Source organism: Talaromyces stipitatus, genomic scaffold (assembly GCF_000003125.1).
Source record: "Talaromyces stipitatus ATCC 10500 scf_1105507295527 genomic scaffold, whole genome shotgun sequence".
Classification (NCBI taxonomy): Eukaryota; Fungi; Ascomycota; class Eurotiomycetes; order Eurotiales; family Trichocomaceae; genus Talaromyces; species Talaromyces stipitatus.
In genome coordinates this window covers 4,504,705-4,527,115 of record NW_002990114.1, presented here as the reverse complement: position 1 = coordinate 4,527,115, position 22,411 = coordinate 4,504,705, and the positions used below count along the sequence as shown (strand labels likewise).

Sequence of the window (22,411 nt, the reverse complement as noted above, 5' to 3'; positions counted from 1 at the left end):
TCAACAATGTCGGGTTTGCCCTCGATGCATATTTTCCAACGCCCATATTCACACTGATATTTGACAATTTCCCCCTTCTTTCCAAACTCAGGTTTGTTGCTTGGACTATGAAGCTCGTTGAATACTAATCCAAGTGCATTCTTATTGCCAGGTTTAGCTGCGCGCACGATGGGTGATGTTGCATCGAGATATTCATAGTTGATGTCTTCTATTGCCGTTCCTTGTTCTAGTGGTAGTTTGATTATATTAGGATGATCGGAATCTATAGCAAAATGTAGTGCAGTTTGCCGGAAGTAATCCTCGAAATGAATATCCACGTTGCCTTCCCTAAGCAACATCACAGCGGCCAGGAGTGATGGAAATTCATCCTCAAAGCTGAACTCCGTGCCTTAAAATGGGATCAAGGGGTTCGGACGCAAGACTTTTTACAGTCTTCAAATGCGTTTATTGAGACCCCTGCTTTGAAAACCTTGGAGTCCGCATTGCTTTGGCCATATATGACCGAAAATAAGAATTTGGATTTGTAGTCGCCGCTTTTAATAGCTTGTCGATATAATAGAAGATCTAATAGACTGGCCAGGGATCTGTATGTTCTAGCCAGAACATTGAGATCCGCGATGCTCAAATTATCACAAGGAAGAGTTCCAAACAACATCTTCTCCTTCAGCGCCAGAAGCGGAAGTTATACTTCTTTTCAAAGAGACAACAATTATTTCTCTCGGAAATCTGAGTCTTTCAAAGAATTTCGGGGTGGGATCTGTTTATGGTGTATCTGTCCACGGACTATTTCGGGTTCTTGACGAAGCAAATACTATCTCTATTGTGGGTTCGCTTCTGCAAATGTGCATACAAGTAGCTTAGTAACCAATTGGTAAAGTCATATTCTTCTGATTGTCTGTCTCTTCTCTTAATGAGACCCCGACGCGGTCTATATAGTCCTTGCTTGACGAGGTCACGTGTACCGTCCCTCACCGCCTGAGGAATAACCCTACCTGAGGAATAATTTCAACGGCTTACTGTACAGAATATTTTGAAGCTTTACAACACCACATAATAATTAAATATAGTGAATTTCTGGTGTAGCACTAAATAAGCTATGGCGAATCTAAAAAGCATAAAGGTTAATCGCGAAAACGTGCAGGGGGCCGTATCGCGCGGCCCCTACGGTTTGTAGTAACAACCACCTCATTATCCTCCACATGAGCCTCAGGTTGCACTCTTGGCTTTGCTTGCCTAGAAATTTGCTTTGTAGGCCTTTTTGAAGCCTTTGGAGTTGATATAACATCATTTTGAAGCTGTAAATCAGCTAGCTTAGCCAATTCTTGCTCGTCCTTAAGCCGTTGCTTTTCCGCAGCCTCTTGCTCACGCTGCTCGCGTTTTTCTTGTCGGATTTGAGCTCTTTTAACCTTTTCAGCCTCTCTAGCTTGCTTTTTAAGCTGTTGTTGAAGCTTTTTATCATCTTTATGAGCCTGCTTCTGCGCGGCTTCGTCATTTTTTTGAGAAATAATATCACGAGCTTGCTGAACCTTAGTAGGGCTCATAAAAAGCGCTCCACCATCTTGTTCTGATGGTAAACCTAGTAATAAAGGCTGTTTCTTGTTTTTAGGCTTCTTTGCATTTATGAGAGCTCTTTTCAGGCCTTGATTCTCATTTTGAAGCAAGATAAGCTGAGTAGAAAGATGTGACACCGTTTCTCGAAGCTGTACAGCCTTTTCATCATAAATATTGTTAACAACAGTTTTAACAAGCTTCTCAAGCCGTCTCCAATCTTCTGGAGGAATAATTGAAGCTCCGGATTCGCTTGAGGATGGCCGGCTGGTGATTTTCTTGTTGAATTTGTTGATAACAATCTCCGGATCAAAGGGATATAGACCAGTCGTTCTGAATGCTGAATTGATATTCTTGCTTATAAAAACCTCATTCCAGCTAGCCCAAAAAAGGCGAAAAAAGTCACGTTTAGTGAGCCGGGTGAAGCCTTGGCTATCCCTTATAAAATCATCCAATTGCTTCGTATAAGCGTTAGAAAGAGGCGAGAAAAGAGCGACATCAAGAGGCTGTAAAGTATGTGTTGCATGAGCCGGAAAGATTGCTAATAGAATTCGATTCGAGTCGCAGTATTCAATAAACTTCATTGTAACGTGGGATCCATGCCCATCGAGGATAAGAAGGCGCCATCCCCGGCTTGCTTGAGATTTTGTCTCTTTATCAAAAACATCCACCAACCAGCGATATCCGATATCATTATTAGTCCACCCTGACTCTGAGGCTGCAAAGAAGCATCTCTGTGTTTGGGGATCGTAATCTTGAAGCCAAGAATCCTGTATAAAGCCCGATTTTGCCATATAAATAAGACTAGGCGCTAAAGCAGTTCCATTGGCACAGATACAACCAATTGTTGTAATCCATTCTCGATTTCCATCCTGAAGATGCTGCTTATAGCCCCCTTGCTCATATTTGCGCCGAGTAAAGATTCTTTTCTGTTTTGTGCTTACTCCAAGCATGAAGCCCTTCTCATCCATATTATAGATTTGCTCTGGGCCGAGGTTATATTGCTGTATTTTCCGTCCAATAAGCTCAAAATATAAAGCATATTTATATGCCGAATCTGCCTTTTTTCTATCCGAATCAAGGCCCGTTGAATAGCGAGAAATCACCTTATCCGAATGAGCCTTGAGCCAGCGTGAAGCCCAGTTTTTCCCAGGCTCTTTACCAGATATTTCTCTTGCAAAGTTCGCTAACATTGAATTTGTAGGGGGCAGGCCTCGCTCGGTGAGTTGATTTATCCATTTTATAAGCGCTCTTGATTGCGTGGTGGTGAGTATTCGTTGCTTGTCGTATTGCTCTTCTTTTGAGCCTGTAACGCCGTGAAAACGTTTATAAAGGCCCGATTGGCTAACGCCGTATGTTCTTGCAACCAAACTAATATTAGCTTTTCTCCAGGATCCGCTGAACGTAATGCTGCAAGTGCGAGCTCCATTGAAGCCATATTGGTTGATATATCGCGGTGTGAAATATTCGCGATTTTTCGCGTTTTGGGGTAAATTTATTCCTCAGGTGGGTTTATTCCTCAGGCGGTGAGGGACGGTACCTTCACGTGACCTCTCCTTGGTTCGCGTCGGTGCCAGGAATCTCGATTGCACCTATAAACCAACATCTATTCTTATTATCAGGAGGCCGCCTCTATATTATACCAATTAGAAAATTAATTCTGAAACACTCATGAATATATTTAATAGTCACTTGATTAGTATAACATGAAAGCATGAACGCCTGGCGTCCTGTCCAAATCACAGCCCTGGAGCATCAGATAGTTCCGTGTAAGGATAATCTTGGTTTTGCATTCTATGTAAAATGGCCCATGCCCTAAATGATAACTACAAGTGCACAAGTCGAAGACGATTGGGTGCAAGGCAGTAATGCTAGAAGATCCATTGACAGGAAAAGATCTCAGGCAAGCAGGAAGCTTCTCATGGTAGGAACCAGTTTCACCTGAATCGATATCATCCTTTTAACAATGGCAATGATTCAAAAGAGCGATGATATCCGCGGAGGGTGTCATTCCTTTTGGGATGAAAAAAAGAGGATTTTTCTGAGCTTGGGGTATACCCCATGCTACTCAGAGAAAGTCCTCACTACCAGTTCATGAATTGGATTCAGGGGGCGTCTTCGCTTAAGGTCTGATGGGGGATGTGCGTCGGACTTCCAGCACCTGAAAGCACTGATAGTTGCTCTTCACAGAAGCTCGCAATCTCTCCTCTCTTCCACATCTCAGGGTAATAAACAGTTAATACCGCCTGTTCACTGGAAGGAGAAATTATGATATTGAAGCTTGAGACCGTTTTTCATATCTTCGAAATTGGAGAAGCCTTTTCTGACGAGGACAAGAGCATGAGAGTGGCCATCGAATTCTTCTTCCCTGAATACGGCTGGAAGGAACTACGTGCATTTGAACTGGTATTGCTCTTGCGTGACCATCAATTTAGAGTCAACGAGTCAGACTCATCCGGAAATATTCAATGATGAGAGGTGTTCTTCATCTTGCCGCTCAACCCACGAGTCAATATCTTCCTGCGTCTCCAGAAAGTCTGCCAGAGCGAAGCACTGTTGAATCCCAGTGGTGTGCCCTATATCACGACAACGGTTTATGATCCAATCCCGTCGGTTATCTAATGATGTAGTCTGCGCCGCATTTAGCAGTGGCCAGAATAGGTGGTAGACACTCGCAGTTGTTGGGACATCCGTTTTGGTTGTAGCTACCTCAATATAACGACCTTTTAAGTCATCACAGAATTGAGGAATAGTCGCACAGATTTCAGAAGCCAAGGACTCCATTATTACGTGCAGTTGTCCGTAGTTTGATTCACAATTGAATGTGGAGAAGACCGGTATTACCACATCCGGAGCCGGACAATGTTGACGGCGTATTTCTTTAAGGAGGACTAATCTGGAAGTGCGAATAAAGTTCCAGATGCAAGAAATCCACAGATCCGAATAGACATGATAATATGAATCAAAGACACGACCGGGATCTTGCTCTGCTGGTATCCGCTGGAATCTCCATTCAAATGGCATGTTCTCTGCAAGCACTGATAACTCCTGATCCAATCCTAAAGCAACACCGACGATGTCGATGGTCTTACAGACGGTGCCCAGTTTGACTTCTGCGCGAAATTTGGCCACTTTTTCCATAATCTCTGAAAGCTTCCAAGCAGGGTCATCAGTTGCCAAGAATTTAGCGGCATGCCTTCGTGTCTGAATGAATTCTTCGGGCACTGGGCTGGAGCGGAGTATACATGTCACAAGGCGGCACCATGATGTCTGCAGAAACAATTGTATCCCATGGTGTGACTTGAGTATCTGACCAACTTGCAATGATATGCATTTCATTGCTCCACTCATATGCGCGTCTGTGCTGGAGAGCATATTGATGTTCTCGCAATTGAGCGTCTCGAATGTACCTAGCAACATCATCGTTACTATTGTACTGCTCTTTGTTGCCACTGCGGGAGATAGCAAGTCGACTTGTAGACTCTTCAGAGCAAGGTCGTAGTAGATTCTGGATTTCCGCACCAGTATTGGATATCGAAATTTATGAGCATAGGCCGCCAATGTAGCTGCTTTCAAACTCGCAGAAAGAGTCTTGTTAGCATCAGAATCCGAGGTGTATACAGGTAGGAATTCGAAATGGCCGCGAGCAACACCAGATTCACGGAATACATGCTCTGCAAAAAAGAATTGCATCGCCAGGTTGTCTACCATTTGCGACACAGAAAATGGCGATGCTTTTGGGTTCTCCACCAGCACTAAATCAGTAGACGAATTGCCTTTCTTAGATTGCTTGTTGTCGTGGCTTTTGCAATGATGCTGAAACATGCGTTCCACCACATCAGCATACCGAGGACATGCCCATCCTGACTTTTTGCACTGCCCACAAGTTGGTAATTCTTGATCGCACTAGATGATTGATCAGGATTGTGAGTATGACGAAGCTTTTCACAAAACGGAGCTTAGATGGCTGGGAAAGAAGAAACCTTGATTTTGCGTTTCCTACATGTCTGGCAACCCTTGGATAGTCGACCGTGTCGAGCCATCTCTACGGTGCCCGATTTGAGGAACGTGAAGATATTATCGAGGACCTGATTGTCGAGATCGGATGTTCTGGCGGCATTTTTGTTGCCTGATGATGCCTGAACACTCGGCGTCAGACCAAATTCAGTCGTCTCGGCATAAATAATTGCCCCGATCCATAATAATCCGAGAATGGTTTAGCTCAGCCTAAGCGCTAATCCTATTCGGAAGGTATCGCGAAAGAGCCAATCAGCACGAGGCACAGCAGAGCTCTGAGGCTTCAATCTGGATTCATGCTTCAGCTTCGAGTGATTTTGGTTATATTATCGTAGTCAATTAGTAATTTATATGTTCTGGAAGCAGATGGACATCGCCCATCTCGGTCGAAAGTGGTTCTATCCCGTTCATGATTGAAGCAGCTAGGGTATATAAGAAGCTACTTGTATCGCTGCATCAAGAGATTTTCAGATGAACCTTTGAATTCTCATTTCACTTCAATTAGATCCTTTTCTTAGGCCTCTACTATCGGAACACTCAGAAATTTCATCGAGGCATTAGTTCATACCTTCCTATCACTTGTCGTCGTCTTTGGCTACATACTTGAGATGGCTTCTACTCAGCTAAAGACTGTGGTGGTGTTTGGAGCCACTGGTATCCAAGGTGGATCCGTTGTTAAAACTCTTCTGGAAGATCCTCGCGCTGCTCAGCAGTTTAAAGTCAGAGCTGTTACCAGAGACCCAGCCAAACCTGCTGCCAAAGCTCTTCTTGAGCGAGGGGCGGAGGTTGTAAAGGTAAGCTTCCTCACCAACGGAATAAGTTTGTTTCTGTACACATATTGTAACTTTCCTGCTAACCCTTGTTCCTGTGCTATCAAACAGGCCGACCTTGAAGACAAAGAATCATTAAAGTCGGCTTTGACCGGTGCCTATGCTCTGTTCCTGGTCACGAATTTCTTCGACAAGATGGACGCAGCTTTGGAAGAACAACAAGGGAAAAATGTTGCTGACTTAGCCAAGGTACGGCCATTAGAGACTTTCCTGCTACTGCTCCCCATGGTTATTGAAATAGTATTTCTCAGGGAGCCGTTACTAACCAAGAATATAGGAGCTGAATATAGAGCATTTCATTTGGAGCAGTCTTCCATACATCTCTAAGAGTGAGTCTCCAGTCTACTTCGTCGTACCCTGTTATATTTTCGATCTTCATATCCTGTGAAATTGGAATTATACTAATTGAATTCCTCTGACAGTCTCTGGTAACAAATACAACGCCGCCACTCATTTCGATCACAAGGCAGCAGTAGATGATTATATCAAATCCTTGTCTCTGCCATACACTGTTGTGAGGCTCGCTATCTACGGCTCTGAAATTGTTTCAAATTTTATCACACCCTTACCAGTCAATCCTCCTTCCTATGGTCTTATCTTCCCAGGAAATGCTTCTGAGCGCACTGTGATACCCATTATCAATCCTGCTGCCGACCTTGGGAAGTTCATAAAGGGCATTCTCCTTAGCCCAGAAACGACAGTCGGACGTAGCTTCAATCTTGCCGAGAAGCTATATACTCTTGGAGAAGTTACGGAGATCTTGCGACGACAGGGATTGAAAGTCTCCTTGCAGTGTATAGATATGGCAACCTTCAAAGCTGGCCTTGCTGCAAAAGGATTGCCAGAAAGTTTTCGGGTGGCCTTGCAACATGTCCTCGAGTATACGCTCGAGTTCGGATTTTTTAATGGAGAGAGTATTGATCAAGGTCTCGAGGTATGTCTTCATAACAAGGCTATCCCTTCCTTGCCACAGGCAAGAGTTGACAAGAAACTGATTAATACCAATATGACAGCTCCTCACGGATCCGCTCACATCCTTTGAAGACTTTGTCAAGGGAGACTCCAAGTTTGAGCAGCTTCTTCAAGAACAGTAAAAGCAAGTGATAACATCTTCCAAGCCGTCAAAATGCCAGACGCTGAAACGCCGAAAGGAAACGGACATGGATTCATATGGCTAAAATGAAGATTTCTCGGGCTTTTGACCATGATCACGCTGCGTCTTGCATTCCTAGTAGATGTTTTACCTTTCACTCCACTACATTCCATTCAGGGATTGTTGCAGTGGATATCTAATTTATTTGTCCTCCTTTTGTCATTCTTCCCTTATCTTTCTGTTCTATTCCTGGAGCAATAACTACAGTCAACTATTTTAAATCACGTTCAGTTCCCAGTCCATAATTGCTACGGCCTCATCACGACTCTTCACAATATCAAAGTCCACGATGGAATTCTACCTTGGTAACAACTTTGCTTTCAAAGCACCAATTTTTAGCCCCGTCTCCTTCTTGAATCCCGTAATGAGCAAGCCCGTTTCCCTACTCAACTCGACGATGCGCTGCGCACGCGGACGACGGACTTGATCGTAGACTTCCAAGGCAATCCTTACATCAGCAGTATTTCTGGCCCGGCCAATCAAGGTAGAGAGAATATGACTGTCTTCAATCGACATTCGACCGCCGGAATTTTCCCCAAGGGGTGGTAGCGTGTGCAGCATCGCCTATGATACAGACTGCGCCAGCGACGTAGGTCTTAGCCGGTGAATGTTCCCAAAGGTATATGGCGTGCTGTTGGGACTGGACACAAAATAACTATATGAGATATATTAGATCCAAAGTCTCACTCTTCAGACACTGCAAAAAGGTATCTCATACCTCGTGTATGGAATTGTACAGCTGTGGCAGTCAATGCTAATAAAGTTTCTTTATGTTGTCTGCAGTCACAATATCGAGCTTCATCATAGGGCCTCATGGTTATGACTCCCTAGGAGCCTATGTTTCCGGGGAAGGCCGCTGGGTCTTCATCACCAAGAAGAAGCCTACAGACAGTGTTATGGATGCCGTCGGCACCAACGCGGATATCTCACTCATGTTTAGTAGCATCCGTGAAATAGACAGGAGTAGAACAATCATCACCACCATCACTGTTAGTCTGAGTAAAAGTGGTCCAGCTTCTTCGCAACATGCATGCGCTGCTGAGGTACATTGGCCAGCAGTTCTCGTAGAAATGCAGCACTATGAACAATATTCACGGCGCGTTATCCGTCATCATCGTTGGCTTGATCTATCATATTGCCTATACCCTCACCTTGAGCCAGCATAAACCGGACATGTCGCACAGGAACGGCACCTACACGTTGGAGACATTAGAAGGCTGAAGGACCTAGAAGATCCAAAGTGTCGAGTGCGTTTCGAGCAACCCCAATGGCCATGCCGGCTTGTCTGAATGCCGAGGCTGACTCAAATATGTGTACATCCAAGTGCAAATGAGGGATGAATGCGTGGAGGAGGGAGCCTCCCGCCATGCCGCCACCAACTATGGCAACTCGAATAGTTGAACGGGCCATAGTCACCATGTACTTGATGGATGGAAAGTGAAGTTACTCCCAGGTGAAATTGAGTGGGAAGAGAATCTTTAATACGACGCAACTAGTACCCAAGGTGTGGAGTCGAAGAGTAGATGAGATTGACAGGCGTTTTCTTTGTTTTGTGTTTTTTAGTAACGACGGATTAGTATTGCTGAAGATATTGGTGAAAGTCAACAAGAGGGCTTCAAGGGATTTCGATCAGCTCCAACATGTGTGGAGTCAAAGGTAATCCTGAGAATCATATCGGCATCAAATATTTAAAAGAGAGAAGTCTCTCATGTATTAATATCATATTTCATGTATTTAGTTGAGAGATTGATATTCCTGCGCTCCTCGTCAATTTCTCGAAAGTCTTTAGGGCCTTAGGGCTATGCCCTCAGTTACGCTGTACCATACAATACGAATATAAGTAGGCACAGCGCTAGGAAACAGGCATATTTACCGTAATATCAAATAATCTGGAATCGGACAGACTATGCCAAAAGTAGCTAAACTCCGGAGATCGTGAGAGGAGTCCGATTGGTCAGCGGTGCCCACGAACTCCGAATTTTATTCCGGCCAATTTTTGATATTCGAGAAGGAGAGAGCAAAATGTATAAGACCTGGGCATCGATGTACTGGATGCCATCGGCTTATGAATGTGAACTCATTTGAAACTCAATGCCGTTAGGGGATTGTCATACAAAGCTTCGCCGCTGCTAGCCGTTTTCGTGTTTAGACAGAAACGCGCTCAATTCTCGAGGCCATGTATTTGCAGGAAACTACAACAACGCGTCGCAATGGCAAACCCCAGTCCTGCGAACCATGTCGCAAATCAAAACTAAAATGCGATCATACTCGCCCTGTGTGCGGCCGGTGCGCCGCAAGGAATATGACTCAAAGCTGCTTCTACCATCCGTCGCCTATGACCAAAAAACCAATTCATGATCCGACCCGTGGTAACACGTTATATAACTATAGAATCGAAAAGCTGGCCAGTCCAAAGTGAGTGTTCATTCTACCAGTCTCGCGCCTCCCGCAGCGGTGTGATTTGCGGCCATTGATATCCTAACATACGAGTAGACCTGCACATGCCGAGAGAAGTCCTAGCGGTTCAAGTCCGGCTCTCAGTGGGCGTCTAGCACCTATTTCATCAGAAGCATCACCAAGTCTGGAAGTGTCAACTTCACCAGGATATCTTGGTTCAACCAGTTTTTCGGCGGTGCTTTCGGAACATCAAAAAGAAATACCTGCTGACGCTGACACCGCGTCTGGAACGGCAACGATTCTGACAAGAGTCGAGCCAGACCCGGATCGAGCACAGTCAGCCTTCCGGATGCTGGCCTTGCTTTACAACTTGAAGTTCTTCGATTCGGTCATCAATCGACTCTATGCTGACAAATGTTACAGGGTTCTGCCCCCTTATATCGTCGATAAGGCTCTATATGAAACGCGACAAGTATACGATGGCTTTGAACCTGCTCATATTGAAAGCCGGATAAGAGATTTTGCTCTGCAAATATTTCGTAACTCGTCTCGGCCAATGCCAAGATCCAAAACAATGACAGTAGACCAGTACATTGACACATTCACCGGACATAACACTCGTTGGGAGACAATCGCTCTGATTTTAGCCCAAGCGGGCGTTGGCTTGCTTTCACTTACTGAACAGGATCCGCTGTTTACAGATTTCAGGCTCGGTGGGGACGCGAAGAGTAACGCTGAGGTTAAAGAAAAGCTAGTATTACAAGTTTCGGACGCAACTACAAATTGCTTGATGTTTTGTGACCATGCTGCATCTTCGAACGAGATCCTTGCCTTTGCGCAACATGCCGATGTGATAATGAAAACGCAGCAGTACGGAGATTCTAGTAAGCTAGCTGTGCTTGTAGCTCCAGCGACAAAAAGATCGAAAACTGACAGAAACAGGCTATCAAGCATGGCGTCGACTGAGCGATCTGGCAGCTACAGTCTATGCGTCTGGCTTACATCAGGTAGATGGTCCTGCAGACGAGAACTGTCCTTTATTCCTTAAACAGATACGTAGAGGCTGCTTTGCTGCTGCATTTCATACCGACAAATGTGTTGCGACATTTGTGGGACGGCCGCCTTTGATCAATTATCGATATTGTTCTCTTACACTCCCGTACGATGTTGATGATGACGTACTGTTTTCCGCTGGTGATGTCGAAAAAGAAGTTCTCTCACGGGTCGATGTAAATGGTTGGGACAAAAACGGAGTCGCACGTCGTCCAGGCCTCTATCGTATCAGACTGCAATTGGCCATCTGTCGTGAAGAGATCCTCGAGCTCGCGCTTGGTGAAAGTTATCAGCGCGACATGCCTCGCAAAGCAGAGTATGTTCTCACTTTCCTCATGTATAAGTGGGTTTCATTGACGACCGTTGCTAACATCGTATAAAGGCAGATATTGGAACGTGCACAGAAGGCATGGAGAGAATGTCCACCGCATCTCCGGTATGACTGTTTATCGCCAGAAGATTTAGCTTCTCCTTCATACGACGGGTTCCAGGTAGTCTTCGTGCTATACGTTGACTACCTACACAGTCACTTCCTACTTCACCGAGCCGTGGTTAAGCATACTAATGTAGGCCATGTGCCTTTGTTTGACACTGCAAGACAACTGCTCTCGACTGTTCTTCGGATCTGCAACGACCGTGAGGCCAAGCTAGACCGAAGCAAGCAAGCCTCTTGGGTGATGCTTTATTATGGCCTTCCGAGTGCGTGTGTGCTTGCCTTCGAGATCCTGCGTCAGAATCAGAGCCCAGGCCCTCATCCAGTCATCCTTCCACGATCGGAAATCATTCGTAACTTGAGTGTTTTTGTGTCGTGCTTGTCATGGGTAGCAAGTCCAAGTCCTAGTCACGGAAATTATGCGGCCTGCAAGGAAGTCGAGAAAAAGCTATCACGGATATTGGATCAAATACTCGAACCTCTTCCGACTGTAGCTCCTCATGAGGATCTTAGCTTTGTTGAGAATGTTGCTTCTGGGTTGGAGCCATACTTGGATTGGAATCAATTCAATTCGTATGACTTTAATTCCGATTACTTCTCACTATAGGCTCGCAGTGGTTTGTCGTGAGAACCAAGTGCGGCTAGTTAAGGCGGCAGAGTGTATGCTCAAGCAGATGCTGAGGGCGAGCGAAAATCTAGGTGAATATGGCAAAATTCATGTTTGCTGAGGAAATAAACCGGTCTCGCTCTTCGAAAAAGACACGGTGACACATGGGGCACGTGTAATGGCTTCGAAGATACCACTTTTCCAAGCATTCTTTGTGGAAAACATGTAAACACTTGAGCTCATGGATCTCTTGTGTGCGTTCGACTTCGTCGAAACAGACAACACTTTAATGCTTGTTAGCACTAATAACTAGGCCAAATTTTCCGAGAACGGTCTTGAAACGGAGCGATCATACCAAACAAAATGATTTTCCAGCCCTTGAGAGAGACCGAGTGATTCTTTCACCGTAGGCCACCACTCCTCTAAGCTGCGCGTCGGCGCGACCGACTCTAACTTTTGCAAGCGATTCAATGAGATCTTGCAATTGGGGTCCTCGACCATTCTGCGATTCCGTCGATGGCAATAGAGAGCGATCCTTGAAGAGGGTAGGTTAATAACCAGGGCATTGGCTGAGTACTTTTCTGCGAAAGTGAGAGAAAAGTCACATACATCATGCTCAGAATGAAAAACACTGCGACGCCGAGAACGACGCCTAGCAATATTTTGACTGATTCATTGCTATTACCTTGTGTTTGAGTATCGCGTTCATGTTTACTGGCCGGTCTCCCTTGAGTCCAGGCCTGTATCATCTGGGCATAGCCAGTCGCCATGGTTACCGGTGCCTTTGTAAAACTGTTAATACCTTCCACCTTTTGTATAAAGGATATCTGCGCGAAATACCATTCGCTGCCTCAATTGTTGTCCTCTAGGCTCTCGATTGAATTCTCCCGAGAAATAGCATGGCAAGGCAAGAAAATGAGAGCCACAAGCCTGCGAGTGGTACGAAGAGAAAATAGAGAGCTCGCTTGGGGACTATCTTCATTTAGTTTCGTCGCACATCGCACATGTATCAGGCAAGGGTTTGTGGAACAGACTATCCATATGTTCACCCAACAGCACAGGCCGACATGATAGTCGCATGATTTTGTTGAATCTTGTAATGATTTCTTTTTGCTTTTAAAAAATAATTCTAATCCTATAAAGGGCTAATATAGCTCTAAGGTTCTGGCCGGAACGAAAAATCTCGTGATTCTTGCGATGTCTGGTTGAACGCATCATTGGGTCGGAATGTAGACCACAAAATTCCTTGTCCCAGGTCATGGCATCGTATGATTTGGGATCCCCCTAAACTTTCCACGCGTCAGAGCCATAGAGAATCTCTCTGCCCAGCACTTTACACAAGAATGCCAATACCAAGAAGTTACTCGGCGGGCGGGGTGAACGTCAAACCGAAAATGGCCCTTGGATATCTTCTCTCTGTCACAGTAGACAGTAGTGGCGTGGTGTCACTGGGATCGTTGGTGATTGCATTCACAAGAGAGCCGAAGCTCCAAAGGATCATAGATTCCGTGAGCAACACAGACATATTCAGAATTCTACCTCTCCAAGAGACACCAGATATACCGGGGTAAAGAATGACCAAAGAAAATTCCTGATACAAGAGGATGATAAGCTTAAGTTTTGAGGATATTTCTCGGCTTAGGTATGCCATTGACTTATCCTCCCAATCAAATGCCTCTGCCGGTGGATGTATGTATACATCATGATCCGGAATTGGTATATCAATGCGGGGTTCTCATACTGTGGCACATAAGAAGCACTGCCAGCAATCATCTGAGCGACATGATTATACATAAATAAAGCATATATTGTAGTGGTGCCTATCTGGATTTGTCAAGGTCTAGGCAGGACGATGTGCTCCACGCCGTGTGTCACCTTGCGAACACTTGGTAGATATTGAGCTCGTAGACATAGTGATAAATTCTTGATATTAGAGCCCCGCCATGGAACTCTTCTGTTCTTGGTAGTCCACACCACTGGCTCAGAAAGTGATTCTGGAAAACAGGATCAACTGCTTCCAGATACGTTTGAAATTGTAGTATTGCGACCTGCACAACATTGTCCGACATTTTTGCGTTTCAATGAGAGAAACAAAATTATAAGAAACACAAATAAGAAGGGAAAAGATAATTTCGAATGCCCAGCATTGAAACAAATGAAATTCAATCATCGTTGTATATTCGTTGCATATACATCGACTGCATGTTCATCATAGAGATTCATACGGTATCAGACCAGGCGGCGACTAACCACTGAAAAAATGGCTTTGGTTGCATATTCACCAGCCGATGAAGATTTGTGCGGTGAAAATCGTACCGTCCTTGCAAGGTGGCCAGGAGATGCTGAAGCCGCCAATGTTCTGGTGTATCATTTGTAGCTGAGGCGTAAGAAATGCTGTCCATCAAAGTAGCGTGATCATAATATTGACGTTGAAAAGGCTCACCTGGCCATTTAGGGAAAATAGAATGCTTAGTTATGAACGCCTTTCTATAGACAAGGGGCCTACAAGGGACTAACCGGACATGACTTCTGCCATCGCAACGATATCATCAATTTTCATTCTCTCAGCCGCCATGAGGAATTCATTCGGCCAATTGGGAAGGTCGAGAGCAGCTACAATGTAGCGAGCAACATCCTCGGCGGATGTCATGCATACATAGACGCCATCCCCGGAATGGTGGTAAGGTATGCTGGCTGTTTGACGACGTATTTCCAAGATGTATTGTCCCTCGCCTGATATATGTGTTCCCGCACCCAACTGAAGCGCCGCCATACCTCCTGGATAGAACCTTTCATAGAACACGCCACATGAGAAGACAGTAAATTCCATCCCAAGTTGTTGTTTCTCTCGAAGCCTGGCAAGGGCAAATTTCTGTCCTCGATCGAGGGGGTCAATCTCTGGTCGCTGCAGCGGAGAGCCTTCAAACTCTGAAGGCACGAATCGCCTGACATGGACTTCGGCTGCAGCGTCAATCAACGACAGTTGCGCTTGGCCTGATATTGTTGAAATGACCGTGTCCACACCAACAAGCTTGTATCGAACGTCGCTCTGGTTGTTATAATCGACGGGCAATACCTGCCAGCCTCGAGCTGTTAGGGCGGGATTGGGCTATAAAAACGTCGGTCAACACACGGGACATGGAGACAAGCATCAGGCAGGCGTCAACTCACGTTCCTTGACAAAAAGAAAAACTGATGATATGTCTGTGTAGAAATGTAGTGAGCAATATACTGGGCGAGACCACTGGTCCCTGCCAACGCTATCTTTATCATCGAATTGGCGAGAAGGATATTTTCCAGTAAATGAGCGTGAGGAATTCCCGCGGGATGCTGAGACTTCTTTTAACGAAAGAAGATGTGATAGCAAACGAGGGACAATAATTACAACGATATAAGGAAGAGAATTAAGAGGAGCTAAAAGTCAGAAGTGAATGAAAGTGAAAGAAAAGGCATACTATGACAGGTTTGCCGTCGATGGAAAGAACTGGAAATATTTTTCAAACAAGGAAAAAAAAAATTTCCGGTCAAAATTCCTTGTGGACTGGAAGCATATTAGGCAACCGCAAGCATGCATAAAGGATTGAAGCACATAGTACTCATCTCTGCGCCCTTCGGCCTAAGAATCCATCATTTTTATTAGAGGCCATGACGAAACTCCAGAAACCCATGATTGTGTCTATACAAAACGTGACTTGGTAAGGGTACGAGCCGAATCTGAACCATGGCTGTGGGTAACAGATAGAGATACCTGGCCCGTCCTGTCTGATGAGAAGAATCCACTGCGGGTATCTTCCATCTATCCCTCAACTGTGTCGGGATTAGTCTCGGCCATTTTCTATGAAGATTGTGAAGGTATGGGTTGTCATTGGACAAACCGTCATTTCCAGATATTCAACGGTCGAATTCTTCGAAGAAGGACTCCATCGAATGAGCATGCAGAAGTAGCTCGACAGAAGCAGTCCGCGAACAGGGGTGATGGGACAATTTCTTTCTTGGGTCTGGGGCGGATACGCGGCCTGCATTTCGAAGAAAGAGAATCTCAGCTCCCATGTCGGGATGGCCGATTCTCGTGATCAAAATGAGAACCCCGACTCCTGAGAGTTGGCCAGTATCATGGCAGAGGTTACATCGGCGTAGAAGAACAAGGCCAGGTAGGCATAATAACTCTTAGATCGGCCTTGAATGTCCAGAATTCGTGGACAGACCCTGACCGCTTGTGGACCGAGCGGTTGGAGTAAGGCAGTGAAGCTGTAGCCAATCTGGCCTGCTCAAAGGGCCCTGATGTGGAGTGGTTCGACCGTTTTGGTGTTCAGCCCTGAGCGTAGGGCAGGGGAACTGGCGGTCTGTTTGTGGGCCGATTATCAGCCGCATTGCCGGAGTTCTGCGACTAGGCCACAATCGGTATGGCGCAAAAAGTGCGATGCAAACATCGTATGGCTTTGACAATGTCAGATAGGCAGATTATTCACTGAGTCACACTGAGTCAACGGTGACGATCCAAGCGGGTGTTGTTGTTGAATGGTAGAATATTGAAGTTGGAGTGTTTCTTTTCGTCGTCGAAAGTCATCAATATAGGAGCCTGAGGCACCACGGCTGGATTCGGTCTTGGCACAAGTCACGAGATTTCGCGTCAGGCACGTGTCCATGCGACGAGTGTGTTTGTCATGTTTGCACCTTTTGTTTCTCTCTATGAATCCTCGAGATACTTCAGAATCGCAACAATCAGTCTTTGTGAGTGTGAAAGCGTCATGCAATAATGCATCAGCATACAAGCCCTCCTAAATCCGATATTCGTGAATGCCAAAGAGCCAATCGAGTAATAGCAGTAGTTGAATGACCAGGCAAGAGACGAATAGTCCCGGAAACTTCACAGACTTGAAGCTGTAACCAACTAAGTTAATTCAAGGGCATAAAATCTTGTTTTCGACGCACCAGCGATTAAGAACAAAAAGCCACGTACAAAACACAGCGCGGTCGCGTCTAATGGTGAAGCGAGGCTAGACGCGGGTCTCTCCCTATGAGATGCGAGGGAGCTCCGCTTCCGCACGCCAAAAGTCGTGGAAGCCCGCCGCGTGTGATGACACCGCCGACGCGGTTATCTTCACGCCGTACTATCAAATTGGCTTAGTACGCCTACCATCTTGTGTCGTCTAACAAAAATCACTTATTGTATCTTCAATTCTTCCACTTACTGCTTTTATGAAGCGATCCTCTCCCTCCTCTTCCTCATATATGAAGTAGATCTTGCCTCATGGGATCCGGCACCATCTACAGCTCTCCCAGCCTCGCCTACTGACACGTCCGTGTTAATGACTGGTCATTCATTGACCATGATTTCCGCCGATATGATTCCAATCACGGCAAGTTCATCTTCGCCATCTCAATCCTTGACATCTTCTTCTCCGGCGAATCTTCACTATGCCTTCCTCGTTCATTCGCAGAAGACATTGACACAAAACCTCCCGCCCCGCGTCGACAATAAACTACTCGCGCGCCAGAAACGCCGACGTACAAGGTGAGTCTTTGATGCGCGCGCTTGCACTTGGCCATCTCTTGACCTCCGTAAGACAACTGCTGAACTTATAATTATCATTTATAGTCCTGAAGATCATGCCATTCTTGAGGCCGAGTACAAGAAGAACCCGAAACCTGATAAAGCTGCTCGAGCAAGCATAGTTAGTCGGGTGTCTCTGGGCGAAAAAGAAGTTCAGGTACGCGTCAAAGCCGCGTCGTCGCTATGCTGTTGGCGCAGAAAATTGCTTGCTAACATTCGTGTAGATTTGGTTCCAAAATAGACGGCAGAACGATCGTCGAAAATCAAAGCCACTCGAGCCACACGAACTGGTAGGCCCGCGCGCTTCGGACGGGATCTCAGACGACTCCCCGAGCAATCATGACATAAGCTCTCCTCACGACGGCGAACAGGCAACCCCCGAACTGTCGGAAGGAATTATCTCAAGGAATGACGACGCCCTCGCAGACCCACTCCATAACAATGAGCTGGATGATTTGGAAGCCGACACCCAACCCGGCTATATAAACCCCGAGACTTCCTTTTCATCGATTAACTCGGCGAACTTCGGGGAGGAAATGGAACAGTCGAGGGAGATAGTTGGCTTAGGCATTCAAGTAAATGGAAAGAAGCGACGACTTTCGGAGACGGAGGTCAATCAGCGGAAGAATGACAGACAAGAGAAGGTCAAATCACCTCCGTCCCTTCGGATATCCCTGTCTTCCAATGGGGAAGCTCTTCTCAGAAAGCAGGGAGAGTCCACTCCGTCGCCACCAAAGGCGCGCACGGCTGTGAGAATTTCCTTATCCTCAGATGGGGAGGCTCTCATCCGCACTCAGGACGAACCATCTCCTTCGAAGAACCGCTTGCGACTTATTCCCGGCCGGGTGTCACGTCAGACTGGTCTTCGCAGAAGTGTTAGCGCAATCAATTTTGGGTCACCTGGAGCTACCCCATTGATTCGAGATGGAAACGGAATGAAGCCATTTGGCCGGTCTCGCGATGCGCGAATGTGGGAGTCCTATTGTGATAATGACGCGCGAAGCGCTCTATCGGCACCAATCAGTTCTCAGCCCTCCAGCGGTGCGAGGACACCGGGTCTATATCGCTCTGGTAGCCATCGGTCACTCGCTCGTCACTCCTTTTCCAAACCCAACCTATCGTCCCCAGCAATTGGCACGGCCAGTCAACTAGATGTAGCCGAGCCGTCCAGAGAGAAGAGACGAAAACTCTCTCGCACTGTGTCATCTCTCGGGCGACTAGAGTCCGTTCATCAAACAAGCATCGTGACCCATACCTCGACCAGCAGCTTGAAATCAACTAACAAGGCTGGTAAAGAAGGAGTCGAGCGCTTAGACTTAGAGGCGGGTGATTCGGACAAAGAGAATTGGGTTCCGGGGACATACCGTCGAGCAAGCCCCCGCCGTCATCAAAGAGCAAAGTCTCATACCCAGCGTCCCGTTCTCAAAGAGAATGGCATTCGCAGAAATACCGTAGTCGATGATCTTGCATTGACCAAGCAGGGTCGATTATACCGTGGCCCCCGCGGCACCAAGGGCGCTTCGCAGACCACAGCCACACTGGACGCTGAAGTCGCCGCTTTCATGACCAAGACTGGTTCCTCAAGCCGTGAAGAGGATTTGGACTGTATACAAGGCCTTTTGTCCTTGAGTCAGGGTGCATGGCAATGACATGACCTATTGAGTCGACTTGACTAACACACTCTTACCATAATGAAGCGATGCTTTCCATTCATTTCTTTTGTTTATTTCCTTTTCTTTATTTTTCCATTTCTCGGCATGTCTCTGATTTTCCTCAATTGTCTTCTTGGATAATTTCCTTGTATCATTTTTGTGCATTCCATCCTTGAAGACTGGTCATATTGACCTATGACCTGGTGGATGTACAGTGTATGCAGCAAGCGACGCATTTGAGTATAAATGTCGTCTTCGAATGTTGATCTGTACAGTGGCGATGATGATCAGTTGTTGCCAGGATAGACATAGTAGGTAATGAGAATACGAAAACTTTTCAGATGACTTATCGCATTTCTTTCATCCCATGTCTCTGAGAATGTTGAGGGGAAGAAAAGGTGATGGTTTGCCCCTGCCCAAGGACGATTTGAGGGCAGGTTCGGATGACTCGTTTGGGACTAGCGTATCTTGACCAGTCATCATCATCATCATCAGTATATACAAAAGTACGGTGAACCAACATTCAGTACTAAACATAATAATATGTACTTAGGCATCAATTTCAATTCCCAGTCGTATACATGAAAATGAATATTATACATTATAATGAAATGCCACGTAGTACACATCAAATACAGGCTGCATATCAAGCAAAAGCAACTCGATTCACACAGCTGCAAGGAAGTATGAAGTCGGACTAGCCAAGAAGAATCAATCTCTAAGAATATACTCTGCTATATCTAAGTGAGAAGTGGTACGATCGCGAATCCACAGGCGATAACTGCGACGGGACCAGAAAAGAATGACGACCGAGACGCTGAGGCCCCAGTATAGACCGGGCTCTTTGCGGTGGTAGTGGACGACGCTCCACTCTTGACAGAGGATGTTGACGTAGCGAGGCCGGTTGAAGAAGCTGCGCTGATGGCTTTGCTGGATGATTTGGCACCAGCACCAGCACCAGCAGCTCCTGAGCCAGGACCAGAGCCAGAGCCAGATCCTGATCCTGATGCAGTACCACTGTTAGAGCTAGTGCTTGAACCAGAACCAGAGCCAGAATCAGCACCTGAGCTCGATCCTGAGTTAGTGCCAGAACCGGAACCTGTGCTTGAACTGGAGCCAGAGCTGGAGCTGGAGCCGGAACCAGTGCCAGCGCCTGAGCTTGACGTTGAACCTGAGCCTGAACCTGAGCCTGAACCTGAGCCTGAACCTGAGCCTGAACCTGAGCCTGAACCTGAGCCTGAACCTGAGCCTGAACCTGAGCCTGAACCTGAGCCTGAACCTGAGCCTGAACCTGAGCCTGAACCTGAGCCTGAACCTGAGCCTGAGTTCGAGCCAGTACCAGAACCGATGTTGGAGCCAGAGCCTGAACTTGAACCTGTGCCCGGGTTTGCACCAGATGTTGATGTTGGCACCGCAGTAACAGGGCACACGGTAGTAGACACGATGATGATCTCGGTAGTAATATAGCTTGTGCGTTGGCTGGCAGGACAGTTGGTGACAGTGGTTGGGCAAGCGGTGATGGTTGCTGTGCGGGTTGAGAAGACGGTTGAAGTAGTGAAGCCACCGGCTCCAGGCTCGCCTGAGATTTGAGTGCTGACAGCTGATGAAGTGGTAACTGAGCCATCGTTCGTAATCCCCGATGCAGAAGATGTCCCGGAAGAACTGCTAGCCGTAGTTGTAATCGAAGATGGACCGGAGACCCCCGAAGACTTGGTTGTTGCTGGCAATGAAGACGCTGGTACAGCAGAAGTCGAACCGGGAGTCCGTGAGCAGGAACGAGTAGATTGTGGTGAGGGGAGGGAGATGTGAGATGAAGATGATGGACGTACGGCACCAGAAGAAGAGCCAGAAGGCTTTCGCGTACAAGGACGCGTAGGGCTAGATGATGGAATAGAGACATGAACAGATGATGACGGACGTACGGCGGTGGACGAAGATCCAGTAGGTTTTCGTGTGCAAGGCCGCGTGGGTCTAGAGGACGGAATGGAAATACGAGCTGAAGATGACGGGCGTACCACGGCAGAAGAAGAACCAGTAGGCTTTCTTGTGCAAGGACGTGTCGGACGTGACGAAGGACGAACAGCAGCTGATGAGGATTGAGAGGCACTGATAACAGCGGAAGAAGACGCTGATACAACAGCGGAAGAAGATGCCAAAGCAACAGCGGAAGAAGATGCCGAAGCAACAGCGGAAGAAGATGCTGAAGCAGCAGCGGAAGAAGATGCTGAAGCAACAGCTGACGAAGATGCTGAAGCAACAATTGAGGGCGATGCCGAGACAACAGCAGACGAAGATGCTGAAGCGACAACTGAGGGCGATGCCGAGACAACAGCAGACGAAGACGACAAAGACGCAGTTACAACTGGTGATGAAGAGCGAGGGGTCGGCGTAGGTGTCGGAGTCGGGGCAGTTGAGTAAGAAGTAGAACAGACGCTGGTAGGGCCGGTGATTTCGAAGTCATCCCAGCCAATGTACCACATGTCTCCGTGATAGCTAGAGCCACAGTCAAGAGCAAATATCACCTGGTGGGTAGTAGAGGTCGGTGTGAATGTGAACGATTGCTTCTTCCAGCTACTGGTTGATTGCTGTATAGTTATGAGACTGTGGTAGATCTGGTGGGCAGAGGAAGCCTCGTCAAGATAAGCATAGTTCCAACAACCAGCCGTGTGATACGTCAGGGAAACATCGATATAGTATGAGCCAGTATATGTTTTGCCAATCTCAAGCCCGGTAATGGTCTGAGAAAGGTGAAATTCATGCACGTAGCCATAAGTCTGTAGATACCACTGTCCATCCTCAGCAGTCATCTTCGCGTCGGATGTACCGGCCTTGACGATGTTGTAATCCGGATACACATTCGTGATAGACCAGTCGCCAGCAACTCCGTCTTCAAAACTTGGATTCTTGAAGAACTGTGTTGTAGTTTCTGAGCATGATACTACCGGTGTCACAGTTGCCATTACAGGAACAAGCTGGGCAAAGAGAGCGAGCAGGGGCAGACAGGACCCCAAAGTTGATACAATCGCCATTGTATAGTTTGTGCGTTGGCACGAATCTCGTATGCCCCAGGGAAGGTAAAAGAGTGATTAGTATTTATAAAAACGAATGTCTGGTAAATGGCTTTTTGCCAATATCCTCGAGGAACGAGAAGCGAAGTGGTGCGAAAA

The 22,411-nt window shown here is 46.6% G+C and overlaps 9 protein-coding genes across 9 annotated transcripts, besides 1 other annotated feature; 3 read left to right on the top strand and 6 right to left on the bottom strand.

Annotated features, from left to right (window-relative positions):
• Positions 1-783: 783 nt before the first annotated feature.
• TSTA_096920 (pogo transposable element, putative) lies at positions 784-2,741 on the bottom strand (the record flags this gene model as incomplete). Its single annotated transcript, XM_002479361.1, has 2 exons — positions 784-992; positions 1,136-2,741. The coding sequence occupies 2 exons, from the start codon at positions 2,739-2,741 to the stop codon at positions 784-786; spliced, it is 1,815 nt and encodes a 604-aa protein (XP_002479406.1).
• Positions 1,839-2,924: a mobile genetic element.
• A 1,075-nt stretch (positions 2,925-3,999) lies between these two features.
• TSTA_096910 (C6 transcription factor, putative) lies at positions 4,000-5,591 on the bottom strand (the record flags this gene model as incomplete). Its single annotated transcript, XM_002479360.1, has 2 exons — positions 4,000-5,454; positions 5,532-5,591. 2 exons carry the CDS (start codon positions 5,589-5,591, stop codon positions 4,000-4,002), a joined length of 1,515 nt encoding a protein of 504 aa, XP_002479405.1.
• Positions 5,592-6,173: 582 nt separating this feature from the next.
• On the top strand, positions 6,174-7,489 carry TSTA_096900 (hscarg dehydrogenase, putative; the record flags this gene model as incomplete). Its single annotated transcript, XM_002479359.1, has 5 exons — positions 6,174-6,359; positions 6,447-6,584; positions 6,673-6,724; positions 6,818-7,329; positions 7,409-7,489. 5 exons carry the CDS (start codon positions 6,174-6,176, stop codon positions 7,487-7,489), a joined length of 969 nt encoding a protein of 322 aa, XP_002479404.1.
• A 1,160-nt stretch (positions 7,490-8,649) lies between these two features.
• On the bottom strand, positions 8,650-8,958 carry TSTA_096890 (uncharacterized protein; the record flags this gene model as incomplete). The annotated part of the gene is made up of 2 exons (XM_002479358.1): positions 8,650-8,741; positions 8,775-8,958. The coding sequence occupies 2 exons, from the start codon at positions 8,956-8,958 to the stop codon at positions 8,650-8,652; spliced, it is 276 nt and encodes a 91-aa protein (XP_002479403.1).
• Positions 8,959-9,724: 766 nt separating this feature from the next.
• On the top strand, positions 9,725-12,038 carry TSTA_096880 (C6 transcription factor, putative; the record flags this gene model as incomplete). The annotated part of the gene is made up of 4 exons (XM_002479357.1): positions 9,725-9,963; positions 10,060-10,829; positions 10,888-11,314; positions 11,381-12,038. The coding sequence occupies 4 exons, from the start codon at positions 9,725-9,727 to the stop codon at positions 12,036-12,038; spliced, it is 2,094 nt and encodes a 697-aa protein (XP_002479402.1).
• An 88-nt stretch (positions 12,039-12,126) lies between these two features.
• TSTA_096870 (RING finger domain protein, putative) lies at positions 12,127-12,808 on the bottom strand (the record flags this gene model as incomplete). The annotated part of the gene is made up of 3 exons (XM_002479356.1): positions 12,127-12,322; positions 12,394-12,573; positions 12,648-12,808. The coding sequence occupies 3 exons, from the start codon at positions 12,806-12,808 to the stop codon at positions 12,127-12,129; spliced, it is 537 nt and encodes a 178-aa protein (XP_002479401.1).
• Positions 12,809-14,550: 1,742 nt separating this feature from the next.
• TSTA_096860 (uncharacterized protein) lies at positions 14,551-15,311 on the bottom strand (the record flags this gene model as incomplete). The annotated part of the gene is made up of 2 exons (XM_002479355.1): positions 14,551-15,147; positions 15,210-15,311. The coding sequence occupies 2 exons, from the start codon at positions 15,309-15,311 to the stop codon at positions 14,551-14,553; spliced, it is 699 nt and encodes a 232-aa protein (XP_002479400.1).
• A 2,057-nt stretch (positions 15,312-17,368) lies between these two features.
• TSTA_096850 (homeobox transcription factor, putative) lies at positions 17,369-19,241 on the top strand (the record flags this gene model as incomplete). Its single annotated transcript, XM_002479354.1, has 3 exons — positions 17,369-17,553; positions 17,638-17,749; positions 17,817-19,241. 3 exons carry the CDS (start codon positions 17,369-17,371, stop codon positions 19,239-19,241), a joined length of 1,722 nt encoding a protein of 573 aa, XP_002479399.1.
• A 743-nt stretch (positions 19,242-19,984) lies between these two features.
• Positions 19,985-22,273, bottom strand: TSTA_096840 (uncharacterized protein; the record flags this gene model as incomplete). Its single annotated transcript, XM_002479353.1, has 2 exons — positions 19,985-21,982; positions 22,007-22,273. 2 exons carry the CDS (start codon positions 22,271-22,273, stop codon positions 19,985-19,987), a joined length of 2,265 nt encoding a protein of 754 aa, XP_002479398.1.
• Positions 22,274-22,411: the final 138 nt, after the last annotated feature.